Source organism: Mustela putorius, unplaced genomic scaffold (assembly GCF_011764305.1).
Source record: "Mustela putorius furo isolate JIRA1106 unplaced genomic scaffold, ASM1176430v1.1 tig00000589_pilon_pilon_pilon, whole genome shotgun sequence".
Taxonomy (NCBI): Eukaryota; Metazoa; Chordata; class Mammalia; order Carnivora; family Mustelidae; genus Mustela; species Mustela putorius.
Window position 1 is genome coordinate 7,323,575 of NW_025421425.1, and position 12,230 is coordinate 7,335,804.

The 12,230-nt window shown below is 43.5% G+C and overlaps 1 protein-coding gene across 1 annotated transcript in view; it reads right to left on the reverse strand.

The window, feature by feature from the left end:
* Positions 1–9,166, reverse strand: part of MARCHF11 (membrane associated ring-CH-type finger 11) — a 101,073-nt gene extending 91,907 nt beyond the window's left edge. Inside the window, exons 1-2 of the mRNA XM_004761230.3 lie at positions 8,359–9,166; positions 6,970–7,125 (exon numbers count right to left, since the gene is read on the reverse strand). Of these exons, the coding sequence (XP_004761287.2) occupies positions 6,970–7,125; positions 8,359–8,916 (714 nt within the window). The 5' untranslated portion in view covers positions 8,917–9,166. The remainder of the gene's footprint in view (positions 1–6,969; positions 7,126–8,358) is intronic.
* Positions 9,167–12,230: the final 3,064 nt, after the last annotated feature.

Consider the following 12,230-nt stretch of genomic DNA (forward strand, 5'->3'; position numbering starts at 1 on the left):
AAACACCTTTGTCCATACTGATACTCAATTTGTTTAAATCAGGGGTTGGCAAACTATTGCCAAATCTATGTGGGCCCAATCCAGTTCACCACCTTTTTGTGTTGTCCACAAGTTTTTAAATTTATTTTTTTTAAGATTTTATTTATTTATGTGACAGAAAGAGAGAACAGGAACACAAGCAGGGGTGGTGGGAGAGGGAGAAGCAGGCTCCCCGCTGAGCAGGGAGCCCGATATGGGGTTCAGTCCCAGGAACCCAGGATCATGACCTGAGCTGAAGACAGACACCCAACAACTGAGGCACCCGGGCACCCAGTTTTTAAATTTTAAATGGTTGGGGTTGAGGAGAGACAAAAGGAGGGTCTGATTTCCTGACACATTACGGTTACATAAAATTCAGATTTCAGGGCCTACAAGTGAAGACTTCCTGGAACACAGACACACCCATCCCTTTATACAATGTTTATGACTGCTTTCATGTTAGGACAGTAACTATAATATTTTAGGCCCTCAAAGCCTAAAATATTTATTCTCAGGCCCTTTATAGAACAGATTTTCTAAACTCTGGTTTATATAATAAGATAAATGTCATCAAGCGAAGACATTTTGGAGCTACAGCAAGGTTCCTCGACCTCACTACTCCCAAATTTTCTCGCCACCACAACTTGCTTTGACCAAAAACATCTGCCCAAGCTCCATCCCAGCGGGGGTTGTGGGCAGGGGTTCTTTCTTCTACAGGCAACTCGGTAGAGGGGCCAAGAGAGTAAAGAAGAGGAAGATATCAAAATGGAAATACACTTAAAAAGAGGTAGGAAATGAAGAAAAGCAAATGTGTGTAGAAGAGAGTTCTGGAGAGTTTCATCCATCTGGGCGACACCATCCCCAATCCTCTTTCAATAAAGGGTAGAGGCCCAGGCTGACACACAATGCCTAAATGGACTCCATCTCTTTTTACTATCAACTCAGAACAATCTGGCTTTGAGACAAATTGTAAAATCCCAGTACATGTGGCCTATACAATAAGGTAGATGGCTTATAAGTAGTACACAAAGGGTAATTTACATATTTTATTCAGCAGAGAATCATTAATCTGTTCTAGTGAGTAAAATGAAGATTCATGTGTTTTGAGAATTAGTAAGCAAATGAAACAAAAATAATTTCAAAGGCGAGCAAATTGCCTCATGATGTGTTCTTTGTTTATTTTGACATTTTTAATTACCTATAAAATATGCCAACATATGCATTTAAATATTACATTTTAATGTTGTTTCTCGGTTGTTCAGGCGTGGTAATGAAAAGCTTCTCCTCAACTTGCCATTTGCTAGCAAACCTTCAGAGAATGTTAGTAATAGCAACAGTTAGAAAAAGAAAAAAAGAAAAGGGGACGCTCACCACGCCAACATTTTTAAGCCATAAAATGCAAATGCTCTGAAGCACTTCAAATGACAGCACACAATAGTGCTAAAGTTCATGCTCTGATGTTTTCTTATTACATTTTCAAAACCACAGTCATTTTTCTAGAGTAACTTGCCAACTTCTCCTAGTGCATCAGCTACACCGTGAGAATGATTACATCACTTCTGAAGGCAGACCACCCCTTTCGTGACACAGCCCTGGTCCTTGAGAAGTTAAAGTTCTATAAACATTTTACAAATATGCCCCAGAACATGAGCCCTGAGGAACCTACCTGGTGCCAGCTTCCTCTGTAATTCAAAACTGTCATGATGAGCACCAGGGTTTTAAGAATATGGATAAAAATGAAAAACACTCCCAAGTCGTTCTCCCTCCCAAGAGACTTTCCCGTCATTCTTACTGCTCTGAGCCGACCTGTTGCAGACAGCACGCTGTAAGTGTTGAAAGGAGAAGCCATAAGGGGAATGCAGATAAAAATGTTACAGGCTAGTAAAAACGTCCAGGGGCCTAATATTCACAAAGGTATTTGTGCCCATGCAACTTTCAGTGCTGTCCAAGGCAAGATCCTTCTTAGACCTTTCCTACGGTACTCTAAGTAAGGCGGGAAGAAGGAAAGCTGATGGACACCACACTTCACCCTGACTGATGCTCTGCCCACTGTCTGTGCCTCTTCAGGATGCTCCCCAGGGATCTCTGGGGGCTTCTCCAACCTCTTCTTATGCACACACACATCCCACCCAGCACGGAGATTTCCCAGTGTAAACAAGTGACACCTGAGAAGCTGAGCAGCGCTGTGTGCTTGGCTACCTGTGGAGGCATCTCGTAACTCCACTTATGAGCAGACTTCAATAAGGACCCCTGGGGAGGGGTATCTGGAAAGTACAGATGCTCCTGTGTGCTGAGAACATTATATTGCATTACACCCCTGAGTTTTTTAAATGCTGATTCATTCATTATTTACAAAAACAATTTTTTTCAGACACTGAGATGGGCTCTCCCAGAAAAAGCGGAGAGGTAAACATAGTGAAAAAGAATGATATGGAAAGAGAAGTCCTTAAATTCATGTTGGTGACAAGAGACTGAAGGACACGGCAGGGACCCATGAATGACTGAACGTCCCCATCTGTTAGCTGAATAAACAGGTAATAATAATCAGAGCCAATATTAAAATGGCACCTACTCTGTGCTGGGCACTACTCTAACCAGTTTACAGATATTATGTATTTAGTCCTCAAAACATACATTATATTATATATTATATATGTACATATATAATATATATGTTATAATAAGTACATATATATTTAGTCCTCAAAATAGTAGATAAAATAGTTGCCCTTATGATCTTTTAAAGATGAGTTAACTGGCTGGCCCAGTCGGTAGAGCCTGAGACTCTTGAATCCAGTGTTCCAGCCTGAGGTTGAGTTTAGAGATCACTTTTAAAAAATGAGCTAATGAGGCACAAAGAGTTCAGTAAATTGTACAAGGTAATACCAGGAGTACCTCCCATTTACAGTGTATTTTTCTGTTTAGGCAATGCGCTTAGTCTTTTATAACAAGTCTTGAGTTTCCCATACAATATGTTACCAAATAAACGCTATCTCTTCAAACATCCGTATTTCTTGAAAAAGTTCTGAAAGCATCCATAAACTTGAATATAGCTTAATTAATGTCACCAATATCGCAAGATAAATTTGATCTGATATATTCTTAGATTCCACTAATTTTATACCGTGCTATGAGATTCAAAGCAGAATTAGCTTTTACTCTTAAAATATTACTAGTGCACCATCTTGAATATGTTAACCAATGAAATAGATTCTACAAGTAGGTAGGAGGGTAAATGCATGTTAATTACTTGGATTGTCTTAATTAACTCCTACTGCTAATGACACAGCAATTAAGGTTTAAATATGCTTAGAGGATACATCAGGTTTTCTACTGGGTCGTGCTGCTGAACACCACTAACATCCAAAGGAATGGGGAGTTTTACACCCAAGTTCTCAAAGAACTCTAATCTCAATGGGAAAAACAAGTAAAACTTAAGTTTTAGACTGTGCAGCACAAGGTGCGTGTGCACGCGCGCGCACACACACACACACACACACACTTTTGGTTAGCTGCCCTTCTCTGTCCCCATATCCCTCTGAGCACCAGGAGACACTCCATGGTAGTAATCATTTCTGAAAGTGCTTCAGGGTATGCATCAAGCTTCACTGATGGAGTCAACCTCCCATACATTTTTTTTTTTAAGTTTCCTTATTTCTGAGCACTAGGAGGTACATCATGGTTCCTGTTGACCTATCTGGGCTTAACAAGTACTTGAAGCAGAGACCAGGGTAGGTAGATAGAGCTATTTTTAGAAGCTATCTCCTGTTGTGAATTAAAGATAGCGATTCTCTTTTAAAGAAGGACAGGCTCCAAAGGTGAAGTCTATTTTCCCTTCTCTTAAATGTGGGCTGGTCATGTGACTTGCTTTAATCAAGAGAAGGCAGCATACATGAAACTGTGTCACTTCCAGGATTGGACCTTAAGAAATCTGTATGCTGTGTACAGTATACTGTGAAAACATGGAAAGAGAACTGAGGCACCAGGTGACAGCCCCAGCTGGGCTTCCAGCTGACACCCAGCACCAAGAACAAGTCCTACGAGTGAGCCATCTTGGATACTCCAATCTAGTCAAACCTCTGGATGACCATGGCTCCCAGCTGACACCAAATATGGAGAAGAACCTTCCAGCTGACCTCAATCAGCCCGGGCTTTGGAGAGATCATGACAGATTGTTGTTCAGACTACTAAGTATTTGAGGTGATTTGTTATACAACAATAAACGGTCAAAGCCTTTCTAGACCATCTTAGAGACCCAGGGTAAAACCGGTTCCTGACTCACCTTTGCACAGGACAAGCCATGATGGAATTGAGATCACCTTCTAATATGGGGCATGGAGACTAAGACCATGGACCTCAGAACTAGACTGACTAAATTTGGAATCCTGGCTTTGCCTTTGACTAGATATGTACCCGTAGAAGTTATGTAACTTTTCTGTGTCTGTCTCAGTTTGCATCTGTGTAAAATAATGATTATACTATTCCCTACCTCATAGGTTTGTTATGAAGATGAAACATCAGTATCAGCATATGTAAAGCACTTAGAACAGTGCCTCGCACAGAGTACGTATTCAGCAAGTGTTCTCTGTTAATATTATTATTGATTCTCTCTTCTGTTCTACATCCAAGGAACCACCCACTCGCAGCCATGGAGGGCTCTATACTTAGGACAGAGGGATAAGGAAAGTGAAGGGCGGGTGCCAAAACATACTTCCTGTTGGATCCTACACCATGAAGAAATGGATTTCTGCCAGGTCATAAAAGTGTGCATGTGATAAATGCTAAATCTGATAGGCCTCACACCAGCAAGGGAGAAAGCCAAAAATCAGAGTAAATGCTCACTCTGTAGGTGATCCATAAGAGAAGCGTCAGACAATTAATAAAACTTCCTCTGAAAATAAATTGCTCCTACGTAAAAGAATCCACACTCTAGGAACCTTATAACTGATTTCCGTTCATTAAATGTACTGAGTTTTTAGGCATATAACAAGTTATTTTCTTGGGTATGATCTAAGTGATCATCATCACACTCATATCAACTTTGTTTCTGAATATTATTTTGTAATTCACTCTAACAAACAGGTCACCTCACAGATCAGGGTAGTATTTGCATATGTCATAATAAAATTAATTCTAGTGTATTAGTAACACTGGGTTAGTTTGGGGGTTTGGGTCATTTTTTAAATTTTTTGGTCATATTGTACACGCACTTTGGGGAAATGTTTTTTGTTAAAATGATATTGAATGATTTCGTTTTATGAATGAAGAAAACATAATAGCAAATCAATTCATTTTGCTATAGAATTACCAAACAGTACTTTTTGCTCTAGCCCGTTGTCTCTTCTCTATTTTAAAATTATATCAAGGACCTATTTCTGTTGACTTCAAAATTGATCATCCCACATGAGTTAATATATGATAGCCATACGTTTCTGAAATACTTAGCATTCTATTTGAGCTCTTGAACTTCTGGCCATAACGCTTCTTATGGACTTTTCACTAGAGTTCCAAACTCCCCACTTCTCATCTCCCCATGTTTCTAGTCATAGAATTATTGGAGATTCCGTGATACCACTCTTATCCTTATATCCAGACATGATTCCATGTGTTTTTCAGGACAACTTTGATAGATCTATAAATTGATACCCAGGGAGTTCAGTCAATTGGAGGTTCTGGGAACAAGTGTCAGCTTTGTGCCTATTTTCAGCATGATAGTATCACTTTTCCACATGAGTTATTCTTCTCTCCAAACTATTTATAAGCCTTTGGTCAACTTGAAAAAAATCCACATTTTCATCTCATGCCTGCTAATCATGCTTTAAATGATGACTATCAGAGATGCAAATTAATTGCAGACCATATGAAGGATGTGCAAATTAAAATCTATCAAATTTAAATTATTAATGCAGTAGTAATTCAGCTTCCAGTTTCCTTCTGCAGTCACTAACAGTTTCACCTATTTTATAGTGCTCAATTTAAACTACATTTGTTAAACAGAAACAAGGGACACTAGATTCTATGACTTTCTTCCCTTCCTAACTTTTCAGTTCCCTTCCCCCTCTTCCTGCTACTGCAGCCTTGGTCTCTGTTTTGAACTTAATCTTTTATGTCTGCTTAACTTCAGCCCCATGTTACTACCAGATCTCATCAATTACACACTATTCTGCTTTAATTTAATATGTCATTCTTAATATTTTGAATTTTACATCCCACCGGTCTTTTCAAAGAATCTGAATCAATTCCACCGTGAAAAAACCAAAGCCTGTTTTTCCAAGGGCATTTGTAGGGTTATGGGTATTTTGTTTTATGTGATTATACACAAAAAGTTTAAGAATATACGCAATTTCAGTGGTATTATTGAGAGTAACTGTTGGAAATATTTCTGCATCCACTATGCAGTTGAACACAGCAAATGAAAGTAGCCAAAGTTTCCAAATGCAGCATCATATGAAAAGAGCCCAGTTAAGTAAAGAGAGTTTTCAGATTAAAGCTAATAGATTCCACTGAAGTTTCCAGACTCGTAAAGTTCTGCTTTACTTGCATGTGTTTCCCGTAAATGGAGCCCATTCTGAGCTTCAATGCTTAAATTAACAAAAATATTATTAAAATAAATTATGTAATCTTTCGAATTAATAATAACTGATTTAATAGAACATAAGACAGTTTACCAACTTGCCCTTTTAGAAACAAAGATGGATATAACTTTACCAAAAAGCAACAAATTAATAAAGGAAACCACTTGAATAAACTGTCTCTTGAGTTTCTCAAACAAAAATGTCACAAATTTCTCAAAGCACAACTCAACAAATTCTAAATCTTGGCTTATTTTGATTTGCATAAAATGTTTGTAAGTAGCATATATAAATAAATATCCTTAGTAGTCACTAAACTCAAATGCACACATGTTTAGCAAAAGCATTTCAGGAAAAAAAAAATGTTATGGATGTTTACCTGGCAAGGCTGTTTCATTTTAATGGCTATGACATGGTATCTGTAACAGCAGAGCTCACAGGTCCAGGAACCCCTCTCACTGATCCACTTTAGCAGGCACAGCTGATGTGTATATCGAACTGACCCATCACAGCGGCAGGGGTTTAACAACTCCCCCTGAAAAGAAAACAGCTCATGAGAATATTTACACTTGTGTGTCAATTTTAAAAACAAAACAACACAACACAACACAACACAACACAACACTTGCTTTCTTTTCTTTCAAAGCCATTTACCCGGAAGGATATCAGCATCAAACTATCCTAGAAAATAAAATTAAATTTTTATACCTCTGGTGGGAATGAAACTAAAGTCTTAAAACTATTTCAAAGATATTGCTTAGACTTATGACATAAATGTTCTACCAACATTCAAAATGTCTGCAAGATATAGCTCCCAATACCCTTGGGGGAAAGCTGTACTATTAAATCTCTTTAATAACTTTTAAGTGGATGGTCAGATGCATTTCCTCTGCAGTTATTCTTAATCATCGCTAAAGAAGAAATGCGTGGCATCCCAGAAAGTAGCTTGCAATAGCATTATGCTTTTATTTTTTTCTAAATGTAGCATCATAAATATTGACTTAGGGCACTATATTCCTGAAAGCCTGTATATTCTTATGCAATTTCCTTACTTTTAAAAATATTAAACCTAATGTATTCTCAGATCGCGTAAAGACAAATTATCCTCTTGTCTCTATGATTACTCTCATATAAGTTTGCATGCACCTCTAATGGAGTTTTTAATTTTAGTTTTTAATTTATGTTTCTAACAAAATACAAAATACATTGTTAGCTAAATAGGCTTTCTTTCACAAGGTCAAAGTACATTCCTATTTCTCTTGTAAAAACTGTACCATGTTCTTCACATCAGTGAGATTAAGTCAACATTATTTGCAATATATAAGAGCTCTGTCCTTTTTTGGTTCTGGCATGCCTCACCCCCAGTTTGTATTCTAAGACTATCTGCCTCAGGACACATTTGTAGAAAAAAGGATATAGGTTTGTTTTTCTCTATAAACCAAAATCCATTTAGCAATTTACAAAAGATACTTAGGACCTGATCCTTAAAGCACCTGAGGAATGCGTAACTGCAAACCAGGTGGGGGAAAAAGTAAGTTATAGATCAAATTAAACCTTGCATTCGCCCCCGGGACATTTTCATCTGCCTTCGCAGAAAGGGAAAAGGGAACACAAGTAGCAGCTGCTCAGTTGGCCGGACTAGATAAGCCCGACTGGCGAGGAGGGAGCGCTGTCCGCGGTGCTGAAAGGTCGACCGTCCGGGGCAGGAGCCGGTCCAGTCCAGACCCGAGCCCACTGCCAGCTGCTCTGAGGTCCCCCAGGGCCTTACCTGCTCCGCGCCCTGGAAGCAGATCTTGCAGATGGGCTGGTGGTGCTGGTGCTGGTGCCCGGAGCGCTGGTCGCCACCGCCGCTGCTGCTGCTGCGGCTGCTACACACCGAGCGCGTCTCGGGCTGGTCGCCGGCGCCCCGCCGCTCGCCCTCCCCGCCCGCGCCGGCCTCAGGCTCCCCGGGGACGCCCTTCACCGCCGCCGCCGCCTCAGGGATCGCCGCCTCTGGAAGGCGCCTCGGACCTTCCCCCGAGTCGCCAGCCGCGGACACCTCCTGGCCGGCCGGCGTCAGGGGCGGCGGCGGCAGCTCGTCCGCGCCCCGGCGCCGCGGGACCAGCTCCGTCGGCGGCTCGTCTGGTCCCGCGGCGCGCTCGGGGGACGCGGGCGGCGCGGGCAGCGGTGGCAGGTAGCGTGGGAGCGCGGGGACCGAGGCCGGCTCTCCCGGCGGCGGCGGCGGCGGCGGCGGGGGAGGCGACGGGGGAGGCGACGGGGGCGGCTCGGTGTCCCCGCTCTCCGCCCCGCGGCGCAGACTGCCGCTGAGGCCGCCCTCAAAGCTCATGGTGGTGCCGCCGCCGCCCTCCTGCCAGCCCAGCCGGCGGGCCGGGCTCGGGCAGCAGCCGAAGGGAGAACGGAGGGGGCGGGAGGACGGAGGGAGGAGTGGAGGGAGGGAGGAGGGTGGGGAGGGGGACCAGGGCGCCGGGGCTGGGGGGCGGGACGGGGAGGGGAAGCGGAGGGCCCGGCGGCGGCGGCGGCGGCGGCGGCAGAAGCTCCTGCTCCGCGGAGCCGCCGGCTCGGCTCTGATGGAGGCGGCGCCGAATTCGGCTGCGCGTGAGAGCCGCGCCGCGGGGGGGGGCGGGGGGTCGGGAGAGGGAGGGGGAGGGGGGACTGGAGCCGCGCCGCGGGGGGTGGTGGGCGGGGGAAGGAGGCGGAGGGAGCGGGCGCGGGGCTGACGGGGAGGAGCGGAGGGGGCGTTCCGGGGGAGTGCGGGGGGATGTGGAGGCGGCGGGTGCGAACCCCGGCTGGGGTGCGGAGACCTCGGGCCGGAATTCAGGGAGGGGAGATCCCCGAGCCGCCTCCGCGGACCCCGCCCCGGGGCAGCTCACGTCGGTTCCGGGGCGGATTACCCCTCTCCAAACGGCGCGGCACTGCGGCTCTCGGGAGCCTGGAAAGGGGGGAGGGGTCGGAGGCCACGGGTCCAGAAACCGTTACTGGGAAGGCAAGTGGGATGCGTCTGCGCCGGGCTGGGTGGAGCCGGGATGGTCGAACCCGAGACCCGCGTGGGAGTTGGGGGGCGCAGGCTGGTGCCCTGGGCTCACCCGCGATTGCTCCCAGCCCTCTCAAAACCTTGTCCCTCAAGGGCACTCTCACGGATCCACTAGAGCCCTAAAAACCGAAGCCTCTGGAACCTATATCCTCCCTCTGCCCGTCTCGCCCCTGAATCTTCCCCGCGTCCTCCTCTTCCCCTCCTACCTGCAGTGAGTATCCTGGCTTATTTGTAAATATCTTGGTGACATTGTCACAATCTTGGGTCATTGCCTGCGATGGTTCCTCCTAGTGAACCCTGGTGCCACGTTGTGCGGCGGTGGTCACTTTCATCCTTGCCCTTTTTTAAAGGATTCTCCTCTTGGAGAAGTGGCTGTGTCCTCCGGTCGGGATTTTAAGCATCCCAAAGCTTCCGTATCTCCACTCCGCAAAATCTCTTTGGGACTGCTCTATGGGCAGGGCAACTTTCCCCTCAGTTCTTTTCTGAAAAAAAAACTGCCATACCTGCATGAAACTGAACGGAAAAGCGTGCACATGCAGTAGTTTCCAAATCCGTTCAGAGTAAACTCATGAAGTACTGGATTTATATAGTGCAATGTGCCCATCCAAATCAATGGTGATTTTCAATGTCCTAACAATTTAACGTCTTTGGCACAATCTGCCCTCTCTGGGCAGGCATTTTGGGCTGCATTTCATAGCTGAAGACCCAGGATCAGGTAGGCAAAGTAACTTGTTCAAGGTCACCTGACTATTAACAAAGAACCTCTGAGCTCCTTGACCTCAGATTTTCTGGCTCAAAACACCTAATGATTTCCTCCCCCATCCTCTATTGTCTCCTAAAACAGTATTATAGTACATGGTATGTTTGATGGCGCTGACTCCCATTAATAGATGCTCTGAAACGATTGAGACAAACTACCAGCTTAAATTAATTTGTCCATTACACATTTTGGCAGTAAAAAAAAAAAAAAAATGTTTGTTAAAATATGAACAGCAGCAGCAGCAACAGCAAAAAGAACAGTCCTAGCTCTTTTGACATAAACTGGTTTGGCTGCAAAGTAGAGAAAGAAAGTAGTAAAAAAGAGTTCAGAAATGCTTTGTCACAAATGGTCCTGAATGAAATAGTTCCCAGGAATGTCCTCTAACACTTAGCCCCCCCTCAGACTAGCTTATTTTTGGTACCAGAGTGGCAGGCAGCAAGCATATTTTTAAAATAATAATCCCTGGGTGCATTCGGAACTTATCACATTGAAGAAATGTTGGTTGTAGATAAGCTTTCATTTTCAATCTGCACCTGTCAAAATGACATTGCCACGTTTGTATGCTGCTACAGTCTTATGATAGAAGCCTTGATCCTAAGTTATTGAATTAAAACTATCTAAATTGTCTTTGAAAAAAAAACCCTGAATAATTCAATTTATATCCAGTAAATTTCTACCCAATGTGATACAGTCCATTATTATTTGAAGGACAGCCTAGAAGCTGCGAATTCTGTATAAAAACAACATGGAATGATTCAGACAGCAGAGTAGCATGGAAAAAGGAGGAAAGAACCACAGTGCTGGGTGTGTCCTCTTGCTTGATTGTTTCTGAAAAATAATTCCAGTAAAAGAAAATTAATTTTCATTGATACGCTGAGAAGCCACATAAGAACATTATTTTTTCCAGCTATGACCTCCAAAGCTGACCCTTTCCTGAAAAAGGGAAATTTATTTGTTCGTGTGATCCTTCTTCAGTTAACTCAGTGAATCTTAAATGGATCAAGGAAAAATACCTTTGTAACTTTGAAAGCATTCTCTGCTGTAGAAATATGGAGCATTGGGGAGCACAGAAAGGATGAACCACTCTAGCTGCTGGCATCCAAGGGAAAGAGATGATAGAGACAACAGACATCTGGTAACATCAGGGAACCAGCAGCCACTGACAGGCATCCAGTAGCCAAAATGCATCTACCAACTAAAAAACGAATGAGGGGAGAGGCAATTCTATCAATTTGTGGAAGGGACATCCAACCTGCATCAACCTATCTGGAGAAGAAAGCTATAAATAACATAACAAATGCTTGGCATCTCCCTTATTATGTCTCCCTCCCTCATGCACACACACAGTGAAATGTACCCTTCACCAGAACAGGTCTCTCATTATGAAGTTGCAAACCCCTTAGATACCCAGAGTTTCTTGTGCTGAATCCAAGTATGAAGGAGAGAGGAAAGGGCCCAGGCAAGTATGTCCCCAAAAAGTGACTTGGTGATATTAGTGGATATCTTTAGGAATTGTCCTTGAACTTCCCTTGTTACCACATCCTGAATCTGTCCTCTGGGGTCACGTTAGGGATTTTAGATAGAAAGCAATTCAGGCTACACTAGGTCAGAATGGTTTCAGAATGACCTTGAAGCTACATTATTTGTGATCTTGAAATGCCCTTCAATAGGAGAGTTAGCAATAGGAGAATTAGTCTGGAGAGCACTTCAGAATTGCTTTACAATTCTTTTAAGTTAAGCTCTTCAAGGTGTTCCAGAATTGTACACTTGGCAACTTTGGGGTGCACTGATTTGTTTTGGGGGGTTTAGCTTCTTTATTTTTTATTTATGCCATAAATCCTGCCATTTA